The 18,459-nt window shown below is 42.9% G+C and overlaps 1 protein-coding gene across 2 annotated transcripts in view; it reads left to right on the top strand.

Annotated features, from left to right (window-relative positions):
- The window catches only part of UBAP1L (ubiquitin associated protein 1 like), a 195,949-nt gene extending 178,318 nt beyond the window's left edge, over positions 1-17,631 (top strand). For both annotated transcript variants that reach the window (XM_078683087.1, XM_078683088.1), the window contains exons 6-7: positions 3,993-4,094; positions 13,481-17,631. In XM_078683087.1, the coding sequence (XP_078539213.1) occupies positions 3,993-4,094; positions 13,481-13,615 (237 nt within the window). In that variant the 3' untranslated portion in view covers positions 13,616-17,631. The remainder of the gene's footprint in view (positions 1-3,992; positions 4,095-13,480) is intronic.
- Positions 17,632-18,459: the final 828 nt, after the last annotated feature.

Genomic DNA, 18,459 nt, shown 5'->3' with positions numbered 1-18,459 from the left:
AGAACATCAGAAACAAATAGGTCCAAGTCCACCTGTGGCTCTGGACTGGGCTTGAAGGGTTTGGGAGCCCGAGCTGTTGAGCATGGCCATCGGTCCTCTGATCAGGCTGCCTCTTTGGGAGGATCTTATGTTGCAGCAGCGGGGGTTCTTTACCTGAACTTGCCAAGGCTCTGCCTTCTTACTTGGAGATTGAGCGGCTTTCGACTTTCCGCTCGAAGTCTGCAATGTTATTCTGGCAGCCAGGCGTCCATCCATTAAAACGGTACACACCTGCTGTTGTGGCAGGTTTGTGGCATAGTGTGCAGAAATGCAGGTTGCCCCCCCCCCCCTTTCCGCTCCACTTTTCAGGTTCTTATATTTATTCTTTCCCTAGCCCAGCAGGCCTCTGGTCTAAGCACCTTAACAGGCTACCTTTCTGTTCTATCAGCTTTTCTACGGTTGCCTAATCAGACATCCCTCTCCAAATCCCCTATTGTACATAGGCTCTTGAAAGGTTTGAAACGTAAGTTTACTCCTTCACCCTTCCCTCAGTGGGACCTTAATCTAATCGTTATGTTCCTGATGTGTGCTCCCTTTGAGCCCTGCACAACTGTTCTCTCAGGCTCCTTACCATCAAGACAGCCTTCCTGGGAGGAGGAGCTACGCTAGCAAGCAAGATGGCCGCATAAGCTCCCGGCTCCGCAGACCTCCGCCAGCAGCTCGTATATCCTGCAAGTTATCCTGTTTTCCAACCGGACTCCCGTATATATGAGGAGTGACTGACTCTGAAGGCGCAATCCCGAACTTTTTAACACACCGGATGACGGAGATACGCCGTGTTTCATTTTCGGCCTACCTGGGAGTGGAAGCCGGGGCCTCGATTTCTAACCCATCCGGGCTGGAATTGAACAACATCGGCTGTGAACCTTGGGCTTTGTCCGGTCTCCCGAACGGGGACATAATCTACCTGTTTTAAACGGCGATTTTGTATCCTGCCTGCAACGCACACGCCACGGCGTGACACATCGTTTGCTGCGGCCCTGTATCCGACGCCCGGAGACATAGTAAGCTTGTCGGGGGGTGCGGACGGGAGCCCCGACCAGCGGCGAAGGTGCAAAATTGTGAGGTGAGAGCGCCCGTGGTTGGTGTCCGCTCCAGATTTGCCTGCTTCCCCGGAGTAGCCGGCCTCCGGGGTCTGCAACCTGATCTGTTGCTTACGAGAGGAGATGGAGGGGACGAAAGACACACCACCGCTGCGCGCCGTAATGGCGGCCATTAGAGCGCTCCACTCACAGATCATCGTCAACTACCAGGCACTGTCGGTAACAATGGATGATCTTTGCCGGAGACCGGACAGCGGCTTTTTGCCATCATCGCAGCCAGCGGTGCCACCAGTGAAACATCGTGTATCCAACTTCGAGGTCCCTGTGCAGACGCCGGATCCCTTTCGCGCTGCTGATTCCTATGAGACAGATCGCGCGCCCGTGGACATTGTCAGCGTCCCTTGCTTGAACCCTATCTCGCCGAATATCACTATGGACAACTTTGACTGCCTTAACAAGATCACGTGTGACTATTGGAAAGTTTTATCATCCTTCCACGCTTTTCCTCGCTTGCTCTGTGGAGATCGTGAACTTTTATCCTTTATTTGGCTTGCTCATACTGACTTGAACTTTCATGGAAACTTTACCTCTCTCATTGTTGCAGTGGCCTGGGTTATAAGTGCTCCAGTGGACATTCGTACTGGCCAGGGTTAACTTGTGGGACTTTTTAGGATATGTGAAAATAATTTAATCTGCTGCTGGGATTGTGACCTGTGAAATGCGTGAGTCGGGTGGTATGTTTCGTACTTCCCGGATTGATTGTCCATCTCGCTACATTTATTTTGCACTTGTTTCCGGGTGGTTGCGTCTGGTGGAGGATAAGGGAGTCCGGGAGTGTGTTTTTTTGTCTCTCCTCCTCCGCTTCTTTCCTTCTCTCTTTTAGGGACGTTTCTGGGCGACAGGCACGCTGCTAGTGGGTTAGGCCGTAGCCATTGCAGGGGTGCAGGGTGGTGGGGGGGGGGGGGGTTGTTATTTTGCCTTTGTTTTATTCTATGGCCCCTTCTTTCTTCTCTTTCTCTCTCTTTAAGGTATTCCTCTGGGCGACAGGCACGCTGCTAGTGGGGTAGGCCGTAGCCATTGCAGGGGTGCAGGGTGGGGGGTGCGGGGGGGTTTGTTATTTTGCCTTTGTTGTGTTCTATGGCCCCTTTTCTTTTTTCTCGCAGGGTCCGGTAGCGATACTTTCGATCTCATCCTGCAGCATATGAGTGGGCGGGGTTTGGGGTGGGTGGTTATGATGATAGATAGGTAGCTTTGTTCTTCTCCCTTAGTGAACATACTGGCGCTTGCATTTTTACTGTTGGTCTATCTTGATCCATGACTGCCTTCTAACGCCTACCCGCATTTTTATACCTCCAGTGTGTAGCTCCGGATATCCTGTATCTTCTTCTTTATCTTGTTTTTTGGGGGGGGGGGTTAAATATAAAATGAAACCTTAGGCATATCCTTGATCTCGAAATGTTTTCAATACATCGTCTATCCTCTACCGCTGCCGGACCCATGGGTTGTCGGCTGAAGAGCTGTGTTATTGGATTTCCTGATACGTTCTGCATACATGTGGTGACCGGCCCCTGTCGATGCAGGGCTACTTCTGTATTTTGTGTTGAACGATATAATAAAGGTTTTAAAAAAAAAAAAAAAGAAAAAGACAGCCTTCCTGCTGGCAAGAACCTCAGAAGGTCAGTGAGCTTTAGACTTTGTCATCCAAGCCTCCCCACTTAAACATCTACCCAGACAAGCTGGTTCTACGAACTAGAGCTTCCTTTCTACCAAAATTCATCACTTCCTATCATGTAGGCTAGTCCATCTCCCTGCCATTTTTTTACGCTCTGGCACATCCCTCTAAAGAAAAGGAGCAACATCACCGACTGGACCCAAACAGAGTGTTCTCACTGTACCTTCACCACACGAGAGTTCCGGGTGGAGCGAAGAAAGGAAAGGCCATGCAGAAGAGGACCATCTCGGGATGGCTCGTGCTCTGAATCAAAATCTGCTATGCATTGGCCAAGACACAATCCCCCAAGGGCTAGCGTGCTCATTCCACCAGAGCCAAGGCTGCAACCACTGTGTTAGCACGCGGAGCCCCGGTCCTAGACTTCTGCCAGGCAGTAATGTGGGCTTTGCTGCACACTTTCACAAAACACCACTGCCTGGACAGTCATGTCTGTCAGGATGGGCACTTTGCCCATTCATTCCTGCTGGATATTTTTATATGAAATTGTTTTGTAGACACCCCTCTGTAGAGGTATTGCTTAGGCATCTATTCCAAGGTAAGGAATCTGTGGCTGGAAGTGTCTCTCAGATGAACAAGTTGCTTACCTTTGGTAACGCCTTATCTGTAAGAGAGACTATTTAGCTGTAGATTCCTTACCAACCCACCCATCCTCCTCACTCTGTGAATTGATTTCTAGGAACGGGGCTTTCTCCTTTCAGGGCCCTGGTTTTCCACACCACTCATCAGTGTTCTTCATGGCTCTGAGCTCCTGCCATGTGCTGCTTGCGTCACTTCCAGCACGGACAACGCAGGTGGAGCAGATCGACACCACCTACTGGTGCGCAGGGGTACTTCTCAATAAAAAATTCCAGATTTAATCTGACACCTGGGGATAATTCTATGGTAAAGAATCTGCAGCTAGATAGTCTCTACCAGATAAGGCGGTACTGAAGGTAAGTAACTTGTTCTTTAACTATTGACTTCTGACATACATGGTGCAGTCACATGATTTACAGGTGAAGTGGTATGTTCATAACAGCCAACCGAGCTCACTAAAGAACTGTTGGGTTCTTCACCGGCCAAGATGAAGAAGCCCTCTTTTGCAAGCATATATGAATTCACTACTGTAATCACATTGTGAACCTGGCAGCCTAGCTTTGACCATGATAAACTCCCAGCCTCTCCGTCTTCTTTTGTAGGTTCTCAGCTACCTCAGTGCCTGTGATCGATTATGCAAGCAGGGCTATGAGGAAGACCTTGTTGAAGAGGCAATGGAAATGTTCCAGAACTCAGAGAAGAAGGTGGGAGACTGTTAATGTGTACAGATTTCTGACAGCACCACCTTGTATCTTTCATTTCCCATTTTTTTTATTTGTCATTTGTTTTGCTTTATAAAAAAATCCTTGAAAGAACTTCATCTGTTTTTTCATTAGTTTTGATTACATGTTCTCTTTAAATTTTTGGTTGTAATTTTGTGCCACCTACCTTGTTGATTGTTTTATGACAAAAGGAGACCGCCCAGCCACTCTTATCTTGGTGCCCTCCTCATTACCTGCTCCCCTACACCGACCTACTTCCTGTAGTGTTTCCCTTTACCAGTAATCTGTAAGTGTACAAGGCGTGTCCTTGTTGCTTGCCTCAGTGTGATTCTGCTTGTGACCATTAATCTCTCATGTATGTGGATGTTGTATTGCTCCTTGTTGCTCTTCTGGGCAGACTCCTGTTGCACTGCTATAGCAAAGGCTGGTGTAAACATATATTGAGACTCCAGGGCCCGTTTTACAGTGTTTGGGTCTGACTCCAGTATTCTGAGGTGTGTGGAGGTACCTTTCTGAAATTTTCCCACTGCAGATTTGGCCAGGTACAACCTGGGAAAATCTGCATTTGGAAAAAAAGTTGGAAATAGGGAAAATTTGTAATGATCGAGTTGTAAACTCTGACTTTGGATGTTATCCTTCGTCCAGACCTCATTATCTGGAATATTGCGGTGATGTTGCACCAGGGTTAAACCACAAGGTGTAGTCTGCTCGTAATGATCAAATGAATCTTGAGCAGCTCCAGGGCCTCAGCGCACAACCAATATGTGTTTGTGTCTCTTGCAAAGGCTACTCAAAAGTTTGAATAAACAGACTCCTAAGCAACCCCCAATCCAACAAGTTTTAATATCTCATTGTAAATTGCAGAAATGTTTGAATTAGGGAACTATTCGAAATTGAAGACACTTATGAGTTTTACCATGTGACTTTAAGTTTCTGCACTGCATTGTTGCACCTGATGCTTTAAACAGGTCTAGAATTAAATGACCAAGATGGTTTACGGACATTCGACACCAGTCATTGGCTTTTCCGAACTATCCAAAAGATTCCCACCATTCTCCTATTACTACCTACCCACTTACTCCTAAATGCTGTGCTATTTTTGTTTCCTCCCTCAGACTGCATCCTTTTCTCCAAAAGCACAGACTTAGTGGCAGCGGTGGCTGCTACCCGTTAGCAGCAGTGGGACAGGGTGGGGGGAATGGGCAGAGGGGAATAGGTTAAAAAACATCTCTTACTTCCTGGCAGGCCGGCCACCGCCTCTCCTACATCTTCTTCCTGGCTTCTGGGGAAACAGGAAGAAGGAATCTCCAAGGCTCTCTGGCTCCATGCAGCCAATCACAACACTGGAATGCAGCATTGTGATTGGTCTAAGCGCCATGACACGGCGCTCAGCCAGGGGCTGGTGGGGTGGGCATGTTCTCCATGCGGGCAGTAATGCAGCCTGCATGGAGAACACAAGATGTGCGCATGACTGTTTTGGGCGGCCCGAGAGGGCTGGCCAAGCGCTTAAGGGAGTGTAAACCACTCCTCCCCCTGGTCTGACAGAAGCCCCACCCCACAAAGACACCGCAATGGGGAGAACTAAAATGATAATAACTTCTGGGTACTATCATTTTATTTTTCCTTTTTTTACACTGCAAAAAGCAGTGGGGCGACGCTCCCCCACCTTAGCGGAGGAGCCGCCACTGCTTAATGGCAAGCAACACGTGGGCTGAGGAAATTGGCCAGACAGTCATGGAATTGGACTTTGTTATATAAAATAATCCTTCCTGTTTTCGCAGCCTTCTTCCTCTTCAGCTGCAACAAGCTGATGGAAGCAGTGATTGAATTAATCTCAACTACTGGCAATCACTTGGGCTGCATTCTAGACTTTGGTTTTCACACACTGTGCCACCGTAAATAGACACCTGCCATGTGGAAATCAATCTTAGTCCTGTTCCATATCGTAACAGTTTGAAAATGCCAATAAGGTACACAAAGGTTTATGGTGAACCAAAATCTATCTCTTCCATCCCCTAATCCACTAGGAGTTCCACAATTACTTTATACCCTGCTATTTAACCACTATATCGCACCCCTAAGTAATTTATTACAGCAGGCAAATATCTCCTTCCACATGTACGCGGATGACACACAGTTGTAAATCAAGATCACAGCCCTTGAAGAGATAAGATGATGAACCAAGCTTTAGGAAAGACCATCCAATGGCTAACTATCCATTACCTTACGCTAAAACCCCAAAAACAGAATTCCTTCTAATCTCCCCCCCAAAACACTCTTCGGTGATAAAGGATTGGTCCAAGCTGATCACTGCTGTACCCCGATCTTAGTGGACTCCACCAAATTGCTTGGAATTGCGCTGGATAAGAACCCAAATATGCAAACACACATCAACATGCTGGCTAAAAATGCCCGCTTTCACCTCCACTATCTCAGAAAAATTTAACTGTTCATCGAAAATCCGGACCTCAAAACTGCTGTTCAGGCATTAGTTATCTCGAGGTTGGAATACGGATGTACAACTCTATCTGGTCTTCCCAAGATCTCAACAGCCCCTTTAAAAGCCTATCTCAGCGCAGCCGCAAGACTCTTAACAGGCTCTAGAAAATGTGACCACATCACGCCACACATGAAGGCACTCAACTGGCTGCTTTACAAATCGAGAATACAGCTAAAGCTGGCCTGCATCACACACAAAGCTTTACACCACAAAACTCCCCAGTATCGAGCCCAGAAACTTACGATATCTGGAGGAAGCAGACTCTCTAGGAGCTCCGGCAATCTTCTCCTGAAACCTTCATTCATCAGCTAGAAAAAAACATATGATAGAGCATACTCTGGAGCTGTACCAAGAATCTGGAACTCTCTCCCTCCGAGCATCAGAAGAATCTCATCAATGGCAATATTTAAAAAGGATGTATGTGGCCTGGTACCGAAGGTCACCAGGACTCCAACACGCACAACAGTAAATTCAAAACCTCCAATAATATATTCAAAACAAATTTTATCAGAAGCATCACATTTTATATTGTTGTCATTCAATGTTATTTGTAATCAACAATTATTATTTCATTGTATCATCATGTAACATGTTATTTCACAATGTTAAACATAAAAAATTGAGAATTAAACATTAAAAACCCAATGCATTTCGGGGCGAAGGCCCCTTCGTCAGGGGTCTGTTTAAAGAAAAGAGAAAGAGAGAAAGGAAACTCTGTTACTCATGACGCTTATGAGGATTCCTAGATTTCTGTGACTAGGTAATTCTACAATTTTGTAAATTTAACTATTCTTACCGCAGAGGTAGGGCAACACAACGTATCCTATGTTGATCTATGTTATTGCGTGACGAATAGTATATCTAAAGAAAAGGTTTATAAGTCTCAAATTATTATTAAGACTCACTGAAAAAATATAGGTAATGAGTGAATAAATCACATTTAATAAATTAGTATGGAAAGCGTTTACCTGAATCTTTATATGTAGGGTATCTGCAAAAAAATGTTGAAGTATGTTTAAAGGTGCTTGGGAGGGGACCTAACTGAGCCTGTTTAATTTCAACACACATTCTGTCCAGATAGGGAAATTTACATTTGCTCACCTGTGCTTGTATTGATAGACGTGTGAATGACAAAATCCTGTGTGGATTAAAAAGTGCATGGACGTCCTAGTTATTATTAATGCGTTCAACAATAGACTTTAATTACGAATTTTCGGAAGTTAATGCAATTGTTACCTGCGAGCCACGTGAGTGGTACACTGGTCTCGCTACTTCGTTGTGATATTATCCGCTGTAAACGAAGGGGAGAAACGCGATTTAGTGACCTGCTATTGATTATTTAGGAACGATGCAGTGCACAAAGAGTGCTCGCTCGTTTTACTACGCTTACCGTTTTGCACGGACTGTCACGCTATATTTGGCGTCCTGTGGAAAATGTGCCGACTGGATTTTAGTCTGAGGGCCTTAGTCCTTTTTTTATTGCTTGTTCACTGTTACCCAAAGCGCAACGATAAACAGAGGACTTGATGCTAGTAGAGCGCCATTGCTAAACGGTGAAATTCAACAGTTCGATTTAAACATTACAAATTTTGGCACGATGAGCGGTGCGTTATAAAAAGTAGTCCCACTTTAAAAATAATATTGAAATGCTTGTTTGTTATGTACATTCAAAAGTAGCTTGAAAAAATCTTAACAAATCTAAACATGACAAAAAATGACAATCTACTAAAATAAAAGCATTATTCAACATACTACATCCTGCCTATTTACAATCTTCATCATGAAAAAAGAAAAATACTAATTTATAGAAAAATTGTTTTTTTAAACTCATATATGCCTGCATGGAGATGAGAATTCATGTGTTATTATACCATACATATATACAAATCACTGTGAATTCGAGTCCCTAGTGGTTCTTGGTGTGTGAAATTTACAAGAAACAGATCATTTCCATTTTGTCATTTAACCCGAACGGGGTCAAGGTTTGCAATTTGCGTATCCAAAAGGCTTCCCTCTGGAGAAGGACTTTCGCGTTGTCCTGTCCTAATCGCTGTGGGATTAATTCAATAACTTGAAATCTCAGTTGGGCGATTGTGTGCCCTGCTTCCATCCAATGCTTGGCCAGAGGAGAAGTGTGATTCTTGTTGCGAATCCGACTCTTGTGTTCAGATAATCGTAGTTTCAGTTTTCTATCGGTTTTCCCGACATACAATAGTCCGCAGGGACTTTGATTGAGTAAACTACGTGCTCTGAATTACAATTGGTGGTATGCCTGAGTTGAATTTTTTCACCCGTGCGCGGGTGCTGTAGGGTATTGCCCAATATAACATTGTTGCAGTTCTTACAATTAAAGCAGCGTGTTGTGCCTTTGTAGATTTCTTGTTGCTGGGTAATCCCCTCCTTTTTGATTGGTTTATTAAGTAATTCCTTCAGATTCTGTGCCCTTTTGTAGGCGAATAGTGGTTTTTCAATGAACAATGTTCCGAAATCTTTCTCGACTTGCAAGATCTCCCATCTTCTTTGAATAATTCTTTTTATATCTCTCGATGCTGTCGAGTACTTTGAAACAAAAACCATCCTCTTGTTGATAGGTTTGGGTTTCTTCTTTAGGAGTTTATTTTATTTATTTATTCAAAGTTTTATATAGCGCGAACAAGATCTTAACAGATATCAGAGCGCTTCACAGGGGGGGGAGTGGGCAACAGGAGGGTGAGTAGACATAGTAATTGGGTACAGTATAGTGAACGGTAGCATAATAGGATAACAATCATGTGTCAATAAGATACAGGTAAACACTCAGCTAGACAGTAAAATAAGGCGGTGCAGAGTCTTTGATCTAACTAAAATAGAGATCATGAAATAGCAGAGAACACTCAAATAGACAAAAATATAAGACGGTGCTGAGTCTGAGCTAGCTACAATACAGGTCTAGAGATAACAATAAACATTGAAATAGACATTAGGATAGGGCGATGCAGAGACTCTGATCCAGCTGCCATAGAGATCAGTGGATACCAGTAAACACTCAAAAGACAATACTATAGGACGGTGCAGAGTCTTTGATCCAACTGCAAAAGAGGTCAGTAGGTCATGAACAGAAAGTTATTGGATCATTAAGTATCCAACGTTACAAGATCGGTGCAAAGTCTCTGAGCAGCAACAGTGAGGATCAGGTAAACTTGGCCATAAGGATGGCTTTCACTTCTTTATTGAAGAGTACAGTGGAGGAGATAATCCTCGTTTCAGGAGGGAGTGCATTCCAGATCCTCGGTGCCATTCCTGAGAAGGAGCATTTGTAGGTTTTTTCCTTACGGAATCTGCAAGGTTTCAGGAGCAGACTTTTAGTACTTCTATTGGATCTCGAACCTCCTGATATGGTCAACTTTTGAGTGAGGTAGGTGGGAGCCTTGTGGTGTATGGCTGAGTGTGTCATAACCGCAAGTTCTGTCCTAGGTATTGTTTTGATCCTTTCAATTTGTGCTTCCAACAGTTTTTTGGGGTATTCCCTATCCAAATATCTTTGCTTCTGCTCTACCAAGCTTTTCTCACATGTCGTGTTGTCTGAAGATATCCTCTTTATTCTCATAAACTGCGATATTGGAAGGTTATTGATGAGATTAGCCGGGTGAAAACTTCCATATAACAATGCAGTATTTTTGTCAGTCTCTTTCTTGTATAATCTTGTTTGAATGGAATCATCTGTTATTTCAACCATGACGTCCAAGAATGGTAACGAGGTCGCACTGATGTTATGAGTGAATTGAATTCTTGCATTTGCTAAGTTCAAACTGCTGATATTTTGCAGAAGTTCCAAGACAGGCTGTTTCCAAATTATAAAAATGTCATCTATATACCTCTTGTAGTACACAATTCCTTCTTGCCAGGTACATAGATGACATTTTTAATAACATCAGTGCGACATCATTCCATATTATGCATAGAGTCATAGATCCCTTGGGGTAGAAGCTGGCTAAACTCCGCTTTTTGCATATTAGTCCACTACCCAATCCCTGCACCAAAGCTTACATGTAGTATTCTCACTAGACAGTCATCACTTTTTAGATGTTGTTCCTCCAAAACCATCTGCTCCATGATGAGGGCTTGTTCCCCTGACCATTACCTGCAATGATATATGGCACCAATTAAGGTAGTTTGTCACCAAGCAGGTCTTACAAAATATCCCACTCCTCAATTCTGATGCCAAAAAGTTTTCAAAATACTTTGTGACTAGGTTAAACCCATTACTACCCAAAGTAGGTACATAATGATCAAACAGGATTTAGAATTGGCAGAAATTCTTCAGCTAGGTATTTACTCTATGCCAGCCTTTTCGGATCAACTATAGCAGTTCTCTTGCAATAGTTGGTCCCTTCCAGCAGATGATATGTCTCCTGTACATGGCATTATGACCACAATATTAACCAATTTGGTGTTGTCTCGACCTGCCACAACTAATCAGGCTCAGTGCAGCGTCTCTCCCAGTTTTATGCATTGACCATTGGAAAACGTGTTTGATAAGACAAACCGCAAATATTATCTGTAATCAAGTGGGAGGACAAACCGCATCTAATATCATATTCCAATTGCTCAGCCTTATCACTGCTACACCAGTGGTGCCTGTAATATTTAGATATTACCTTGTCTTATGTTCTAGATTAAACTAAATAGCCCAGAATTATTTGCCGACTGCCCTATATTCCTGACATTTCCTAGTTCTGAGAATTGGCCCAAGGATGCTTACATGATGAAGCTCAAGGATGAATTGAACTAGACGATATATGTGTTGTGAAGAAGATTGAATCCCATATTAGTAGCCCAATTTTATTGTGGATCAATCTGTTTTGTGCTGGCAATAGATTTTCTCCGTCCCTTCTTCGCACATCGGGTAACACCCAATAGCTGCCATTGCTTTGAAATTTTGGTACAAGCAAATGTAACTCAGAAGGGAAATTAACCCTATTCACCAAAGACCCCAATTGGGAGCAGCCTTACATCATGTCAGTGGTACTGGTTATTCATTATGGTCGATGGTCCACTTAGATCACCTTGATCCTGGGGAATACATATGATGGAACACGTACCACATCTGTACCACAGCTTGTGACCCTTGAAGCAATCAATATGGCAGATTCTTATTAGAATATAAATTTGGATGATGTTCACACTTCAGAAAAAAAATAGTTGATCTTCTCCCCAACCGATGCATTCAAGAAATCTTTTGACGTAAACATAACAGAATGTCTTTGTTGTTCAGATTTGAATGTTATTTTAATATAAATATAAAATTGTTTAATGTGGACATATCATTGCGGTTTCAAAAGTGTGGCGTCTTCCGAGTTGTCTGTCCAGATGATGATCTTCTGCATTTGTTATTCAAATGATTGAAACATCAACACTTCTTACAATTTTTGTATTTATGAATGCACCACTAGAATTGTTAAACCTATTTGTGAGTTGTGTATTCTTCAAACACTTGTTGTGTCTCTCCGGATGTATATCTCTCTCTATCTAATTTCCTCATGTAAAAAATATATTGAAGATCTCAGTCTTTTGAAAGTAACACCTCTGCCTCACTATATCCTAGTTAAATGTATTACAGTATATTTTTACTGTTGATACTTTGTTACTTAATTTGTAATTATTTTAGATTATGCTCAAGTATATAAACCTCGAAAATCGCCTTGATTTTGTTTGGAATGAGGCAGTATCCTCTATTTGGAAGGAAGAACTGTGTGTTGAACTAGATCTGACAGATAGATTTCTTTACCAGGAAATGGTTTGTGATGTTTCTCACAATTTAAGATTATTCATAAAGTACATATTACTCTGGTAAACCTATTCCAAGTTAGATTGACCTTACCTCCAGTTGCAGATGTAGTTGCAACAAGTATGTCATTTACTATTCTCTGGTTTTGTCCTCTCATCTAGGACTTTTTGGAAGGAGGGTGGGATCACTTGTAATCCTCTGGCCTTGTCCTTTTATCTAGGAGTTTTTTAAAGGGGAAACAAACACAGTAAAGTAAATGCCTGCAATCCCTGATTATAGATATTTGCACAAGTGGTGTTTTTCTGAGGACATTCCTCTGGTGACTGTCGACCAAAAAAAACGAACAATTTTCCTTAACTATAGTCACTTCCTGGAAGTGTCCAGATCTGATTGGTTTGCACATGTTAGAAAGATCACTGTGAAAGTTGTTCCTGTGGGAAACAATAGGATTTATATCAAGATGCATGTCAGCCATGGCAGATAATGGTTGGGAATTATATGGTAATGTTAGATTAACAGCTGTGTGTATTCTGCATCACACCGAGCTCCAATCAAAAGACTGGAGTGATGTGTCCATGATGAAATATCTCAACAATGTTATAGAGTCTTAAAAAACCTAATCTTGAATAAAAGTTTAAAAGTAGCAAAGCGTAAGCAAGTGATTATCAGCTTGATTCAGGAGACTGTGTTTTGAGGCATGTTGGAAGAGGATGTGTTGTCTGTGTAGTGACAATTGTGAATGAAGTGTTTGACTGATTATAAGTACTCAACACAAACTATACTTTGTTGCCCGTACTTGTAGTGGACTCTTCTTCTGCCGGTATGATCATATTTACTCCGAAATTGCTTTACTTGGTCTGTACTTCTTTTGTTTGCATCAAAACGCTGTAACACATTTTTTACTTTTAAAACACTGTGTATTCTAAAGCCCAGTAAGCCTACAGCATTTGCCAGTCGATGTTTCTTTTTACCATGCTCACACTTTTAAAATGGTGTTTTAAGTATGCTTGAAATGTTTTAGGGCTAGTTGCTGATCTGCGTCTCATCTGTTTACATTTATGTGACTACTGAACTCCTATAATGCTGTTTCTTTTTCTTCAGGCTTCAGAGTTCCTGCATCTCTTACTTCAGTTTAATGACATGGGGTTCCAGCAAAACGAGATCAAGGAAGTGCTTCTGCTGTGTGAGAATCATGGGGACGAGGCATTGGAGGAGCTTATGATGCGAGCACAGTGACTACTGAGACTGTGGAGAGAGTATCTTCATCTTTGTCGATCAACATTGGTGGCATAGGGGCACCTTAATTTGTGCCATGCTGGAACATGGCTTGTGTTGTATGTCCTCCTTCTCAAAAGAAGGTTTCTTGTGGCCTGCAGTTTAGGAAAGCTTCACACGTTTGCCAGGTGGCTCCCTGCTGGCGTGGTAGTACTCCAAGCTGGTGGACTTAGTATGGTATTCATAAGTTTGTGTTTATGTCTGGGAGTTTCAGCAGGAATGAAGCTTGGAAGAAAACAGAAACTCAAAAGTTAAGAGTACATTATTTTCCAATCTAAACCCATCACAGTAAGCTTCTTTGAAATTGGCCTGCGACTGGAGAGTGAAGATTTGAGGGATGTAGGGTTGTTCATGCTGCTTGGTGATGGATATCAAGAATTACAAAAGATTTCAAGAAGACTGAGCAGGTGGAGGTGGTGGCAGATATTTGAGGGTGTGCCTGGTTTAATGAAAGAATATGCAGTGTCAGCACACCCTGATGAAAGTGACCCAGTTGTTTTCATTTGTAGTCTTTCATGGGTGACAGATCATCTGCAATCTCTTTTTTGCCATTAATAAGACGTGAATCCAGCCTCTTGTGCGGTTGTGAAGGGCTAACCCTCTCCCCTATCATTTTCTAATGGAATATAGCTTATGTTAATTCACCTGGTAAGGTCCTGGTTCTTTACCATTTGCAACTATGTTTACTACAACATACACCTCCATTTACCAATGACTGCTCACTTTCCCTTGGTAGGTGAATATGTTCCAAGAATCTTAAAGGTAACCTTTTCAAGACACTTATTCTGGTAATCTTCCTTGACAGCTGGTTGTTTAGCGTGTGAACAGCTACTCTCTGCCCCTGTCCTGCAAGAGCTACTTCAATGAAGCCTTCAAAAGTCTTGATGGGCAGTTTTTCTATATCCCGTCGGATTGCGCCATCAGCAGCATCAGGATTGTTTCCTCTTTGGCCTACCATTAGAGCATGACACTGGCCTCCCTATGATTATCTAGTAAAGCTCCTTCAGTAACTGCTGAGTCCTCCCAAGGATGAAGGGAACAGACCATGTTGCACCAGTCTTGGGGCCCCTTTAATAGTGTTCTTGTCTTCACATTTTTAAGATCTAAAAAATGATTCACCAGGCTTACTACAACCATAGACCACTGTTATTTATCCACATGTTCCTGAGCTCGCAGTCATTCCAAATTAACAAAGTCTTTTGTAATATTTCTTAATAACCATTTCCTTGTTTTATTTCTTTTGCATTCTCAGTCCAGTGCACAGAACCCAAAGCCAGAAGTGGGGGTGCTCTCTGCACATGCAGATTAACATACCATGACACTCATTGATTACATTTTACCGCTATGGGCTTGGTGGGCCTCTCTTGTAACACACCTTGGTTCGAGTCTGTCACTCCAGCTAAAGCACTTTGATGCACATTTTATGGCTCTGAACCCCAGTAAAACTGAACTGATGCTGGCGGGCGCTGCACATAGACACTGGGGACCACACTACTGGCCTAACAACCTGGGCCCCCCACCCACTCCCACCACCTCAGTAAAAAGCCTTGAGGTCACCATAAGCAATGACCTGTCCCTCAAAACGCACATAGGCACCGTGATTTCCACCTGCTTCCTGCAGCTATGCAAAATAAGGAAAATAAGCAGGCTATCTCAAACTGCACTGGTCCAGGTCGTGATAGCCCTGGTTCTATCTCGGTTTGACTATGCCAATGCCACTTTCCTGGGACTCCCACTTGGCCTTACCAGGCGACTCCAACTGGTTCAAAATCAAGCGCCAAGACAAATTTTCCAACAACCCAGATGGCAACACGCCTCCCCTCTCCTCAGGAAACTTCACTGGCTACCTATTACCCAGTGCTGTGCCTTTAAAGTTAGCTGCCTGGAGTACAGCTCCCTAAACTGTTGCAGCCCCAAATTTATCGCTGACTGCATTTCCCTTATACCCCCTCGCGTAACCTCGGCTCAGCCCATCTCCACCTCCTCGCAGTACCGACCTTTAAGCTGAAGCGGCAAGGGGGATGGAGGTTTGTGACCCTTGCCCCTCGACTATGGAACTCCATTCCCCTGGAAATTAGACTAAGCACAAACCTGATCAATTTCAGGAAATCTCTCAAAACATGGCTATTCACATGCGCCTATGAATGATCTGCCTCGGACTGGTGATCCCTTTGCCTCATTCGCGCCAAGAAACCAACCGGTCAACAAGCACTCCACAAAACATTTCTAACATAACATAGCCTTTCTGGGTGCATGATGAATACCATCAGATTGTAAATAAACTCGAATAACAGCAGGCGCGCACTGAAAATAGCAATGTATGTTTCGTCCTTTGAAACTTTTGCATGTGATGACTCGGACTGTTGATCCTGTTTTTCCATTTGTAACTCATGACCTAATATGCACACCGTGTTTGTTCAGCGTTCACCAATAGTGATGTTTGTCCATTTTCAGTGGTGCGGGATTGTAAAATCTAGCAGGCTATTAGACTGCCTTCTATCTAGCTTTCTTGAGCTGTACTCCACCAGCATAGGACACACACACAGGGACAAGGAGGAGAAATACAGCAGAATAGGACCACCGTATGGAGGGACACATTTAGGTCTTCTTTTCTAAAGAGGTCCAGGTGGACTCCAACTCTTATACCCAAGGTGTTCACTGAAGTGCTTAATTTGAGCCAGTGATTGCAGGTGGGACCAACTGGCACGCATGTTTAGTGCCAGCACCTATTTTTTCATCATTGGCCTTTGAGAGAAAAGCCGACGAAGTGGAAGGAAGGAGGAACAGAATGATGGTAAACAGTGACAAAGGCAGAATGCAGGGATGAAAAAGAAGCTGCAAGAATGAGATAAATAAGCAGAGGTTGTATGGTTGTGGATGAAAGAGGCATTAGGTGAAATCAAGGCTAGGAAATGTTTAATGAGGTGGAATCGAGGCTAGGCAATCTTAGCATTTGACAATACTGACATTTGGTTTCTGAGAAAAACGTTGAGCCTTGGCCCTTATTCTTTTACAAATATAGCACTGTTTCATTGGCTCACTTTGAGCCTATAATTTAGAGTGCCTGCCTTCTGTCTTTCATGAGGGCATGCAAGGGGCCAGTAGTTGAAAGAGGCGGGGCTGGCAGTGTACCTTTCCCTAAATCTTTGTGTGTTAGGCTATGGATTAATGTCTTTGAAATGAATGAAGTTGGAAAGAGGTTCATTGTGACCGCATGAATTCCACTTTTATGTATGGGGACACATCTCAGATAGCTCAAGGAGGCTCACCATGACAAATTTCCAAATTCAGTTTTTCACAGGCGAACAGTTAAAAAGCTGTTCAGTACAGGTGCAGTGTGGGATACTAAGGTGCAAATTCTGTTAGTGACCATGCTTTCTCTTTAATCACACTAAAGCTAATTCCTAATGTTTTGGTGTTTTGTTGGAACCTATACAGGAGAGTTTGAATTTGAACAAAATGTCTGTGCTGCAAGTTGGTTTAAGGTGGTGGACTTAGTATGGTTTAAGGTTTACCATGTTTCATTTAACACATTCAGATTATTTATTTTGTGCAGGATTGTTACATCACAGTGCAGCACGTCTCTATAAAGAGGGACCAGGTGTATCACCAAAAATCATGACACTTGAGTTTATCTCAAAGTCACTGTCTGCGTGCAGGGCCCCATATGCTCCAACAGTAAGAGTTTGGAATCATGAATCCTAGTCTTTCTACCCTGTACACAAAGTGTGATCTTGCGGAATATGGCTTCACCATCATCTGACTTCCCAGTCTATAAGTGCTTGGAGACTGCCATAAATCTGAGTCAAGAGCTATATTACTATTGTAAATTCTTACTTCTTTCCTCCACTCTATAATATGACAATTTAGGACACTAATCATTTTGAAGATATGTAGATCAATACCTGTCATTGTCTCGCAACTTGTGAAATGTTTGCCTCTGAGCTGTAATAAAAGAATTTATTTTCAAGAATTAACCTGGCTGTGTCTTGAATATATGTAATAGCTGATGTCCTCTGGTACACAGATAAACAAGTCGTGAGCCACCCCATGGCTCGTGAATTTGTTTGACTTACCTTATGTTGCATTTAATCTGTGATGCTGTTGCATAATTGCAAAACAGCGTGCCACCAATGTGTCTTTGTTGGCTCTACTGATAACTTTACCTGATTTATATGAAATCTATCTACTGTTTGCCTCATGCACTCACTACCGCTCTGTTCTCGCTTTGTTTTTGCTCCTGTCACATCTTCCAAGGAAAGGCAAGCTCCCTGAGAAACCGTTGTGTTTGTGTTGCTGACAATAACTTTGACATAGCTTATTGTCTCACTACCATTCCCACTCCTTTTGTTCTTTCTTTATTTTTCAGCTTCTTTCAATTTTTTTCTCTCTGCCTCCCTTCTCATTTTTATGTCTTTGTACCTCCCACTTTGTTCCTGTCTGTATTTCTCTTGCGCTCTCTCTTTCCCACCTCCCTTTTTAACGGACGCTTTCTCCCAGTCTTTCTCTGTCCATGCCTTTATCCCTCTTTCTTTGTCTCTTTGTAAGTCTTGTGTATCCTCTGCTTACAACTATGTATTCCAGGACATAGAATAGGAAACTGGAATGTATTGACTTGAATGTAGTCAGTTGTTACTATCAGACTCGATGTCCACTACTCAAGCCTGTTGCTTTCTATAAGTGGATACTATTAAAGATGGAGTTTATTACCTCCTGGTGTTTGAGCCTTTATTTCACTGGCGACGAGGATGAGATACACGATTGGCATGGCCTGCGAATGGTAGTTGTCTACTCTGAAAAGTTTC

Source organism: Lissotriton helveticus, chromosome 3_1 (assembly GCF_964261635.1).
Source record: "Lissotriton helveticus chromosome 3_1, aLisHel1.1, whole genome shotgun sequence".
Taxonomy (NCBI): domain Eukaryota; kingdom Metazoa; phylum Chordata; class Amphibia; order Caudata; family Salamandridae; genus Lissotriton; species Lissotriton helveticus.
This window is presented reverse-complemented; position numbering and strand designations above follow the sequence as displayed.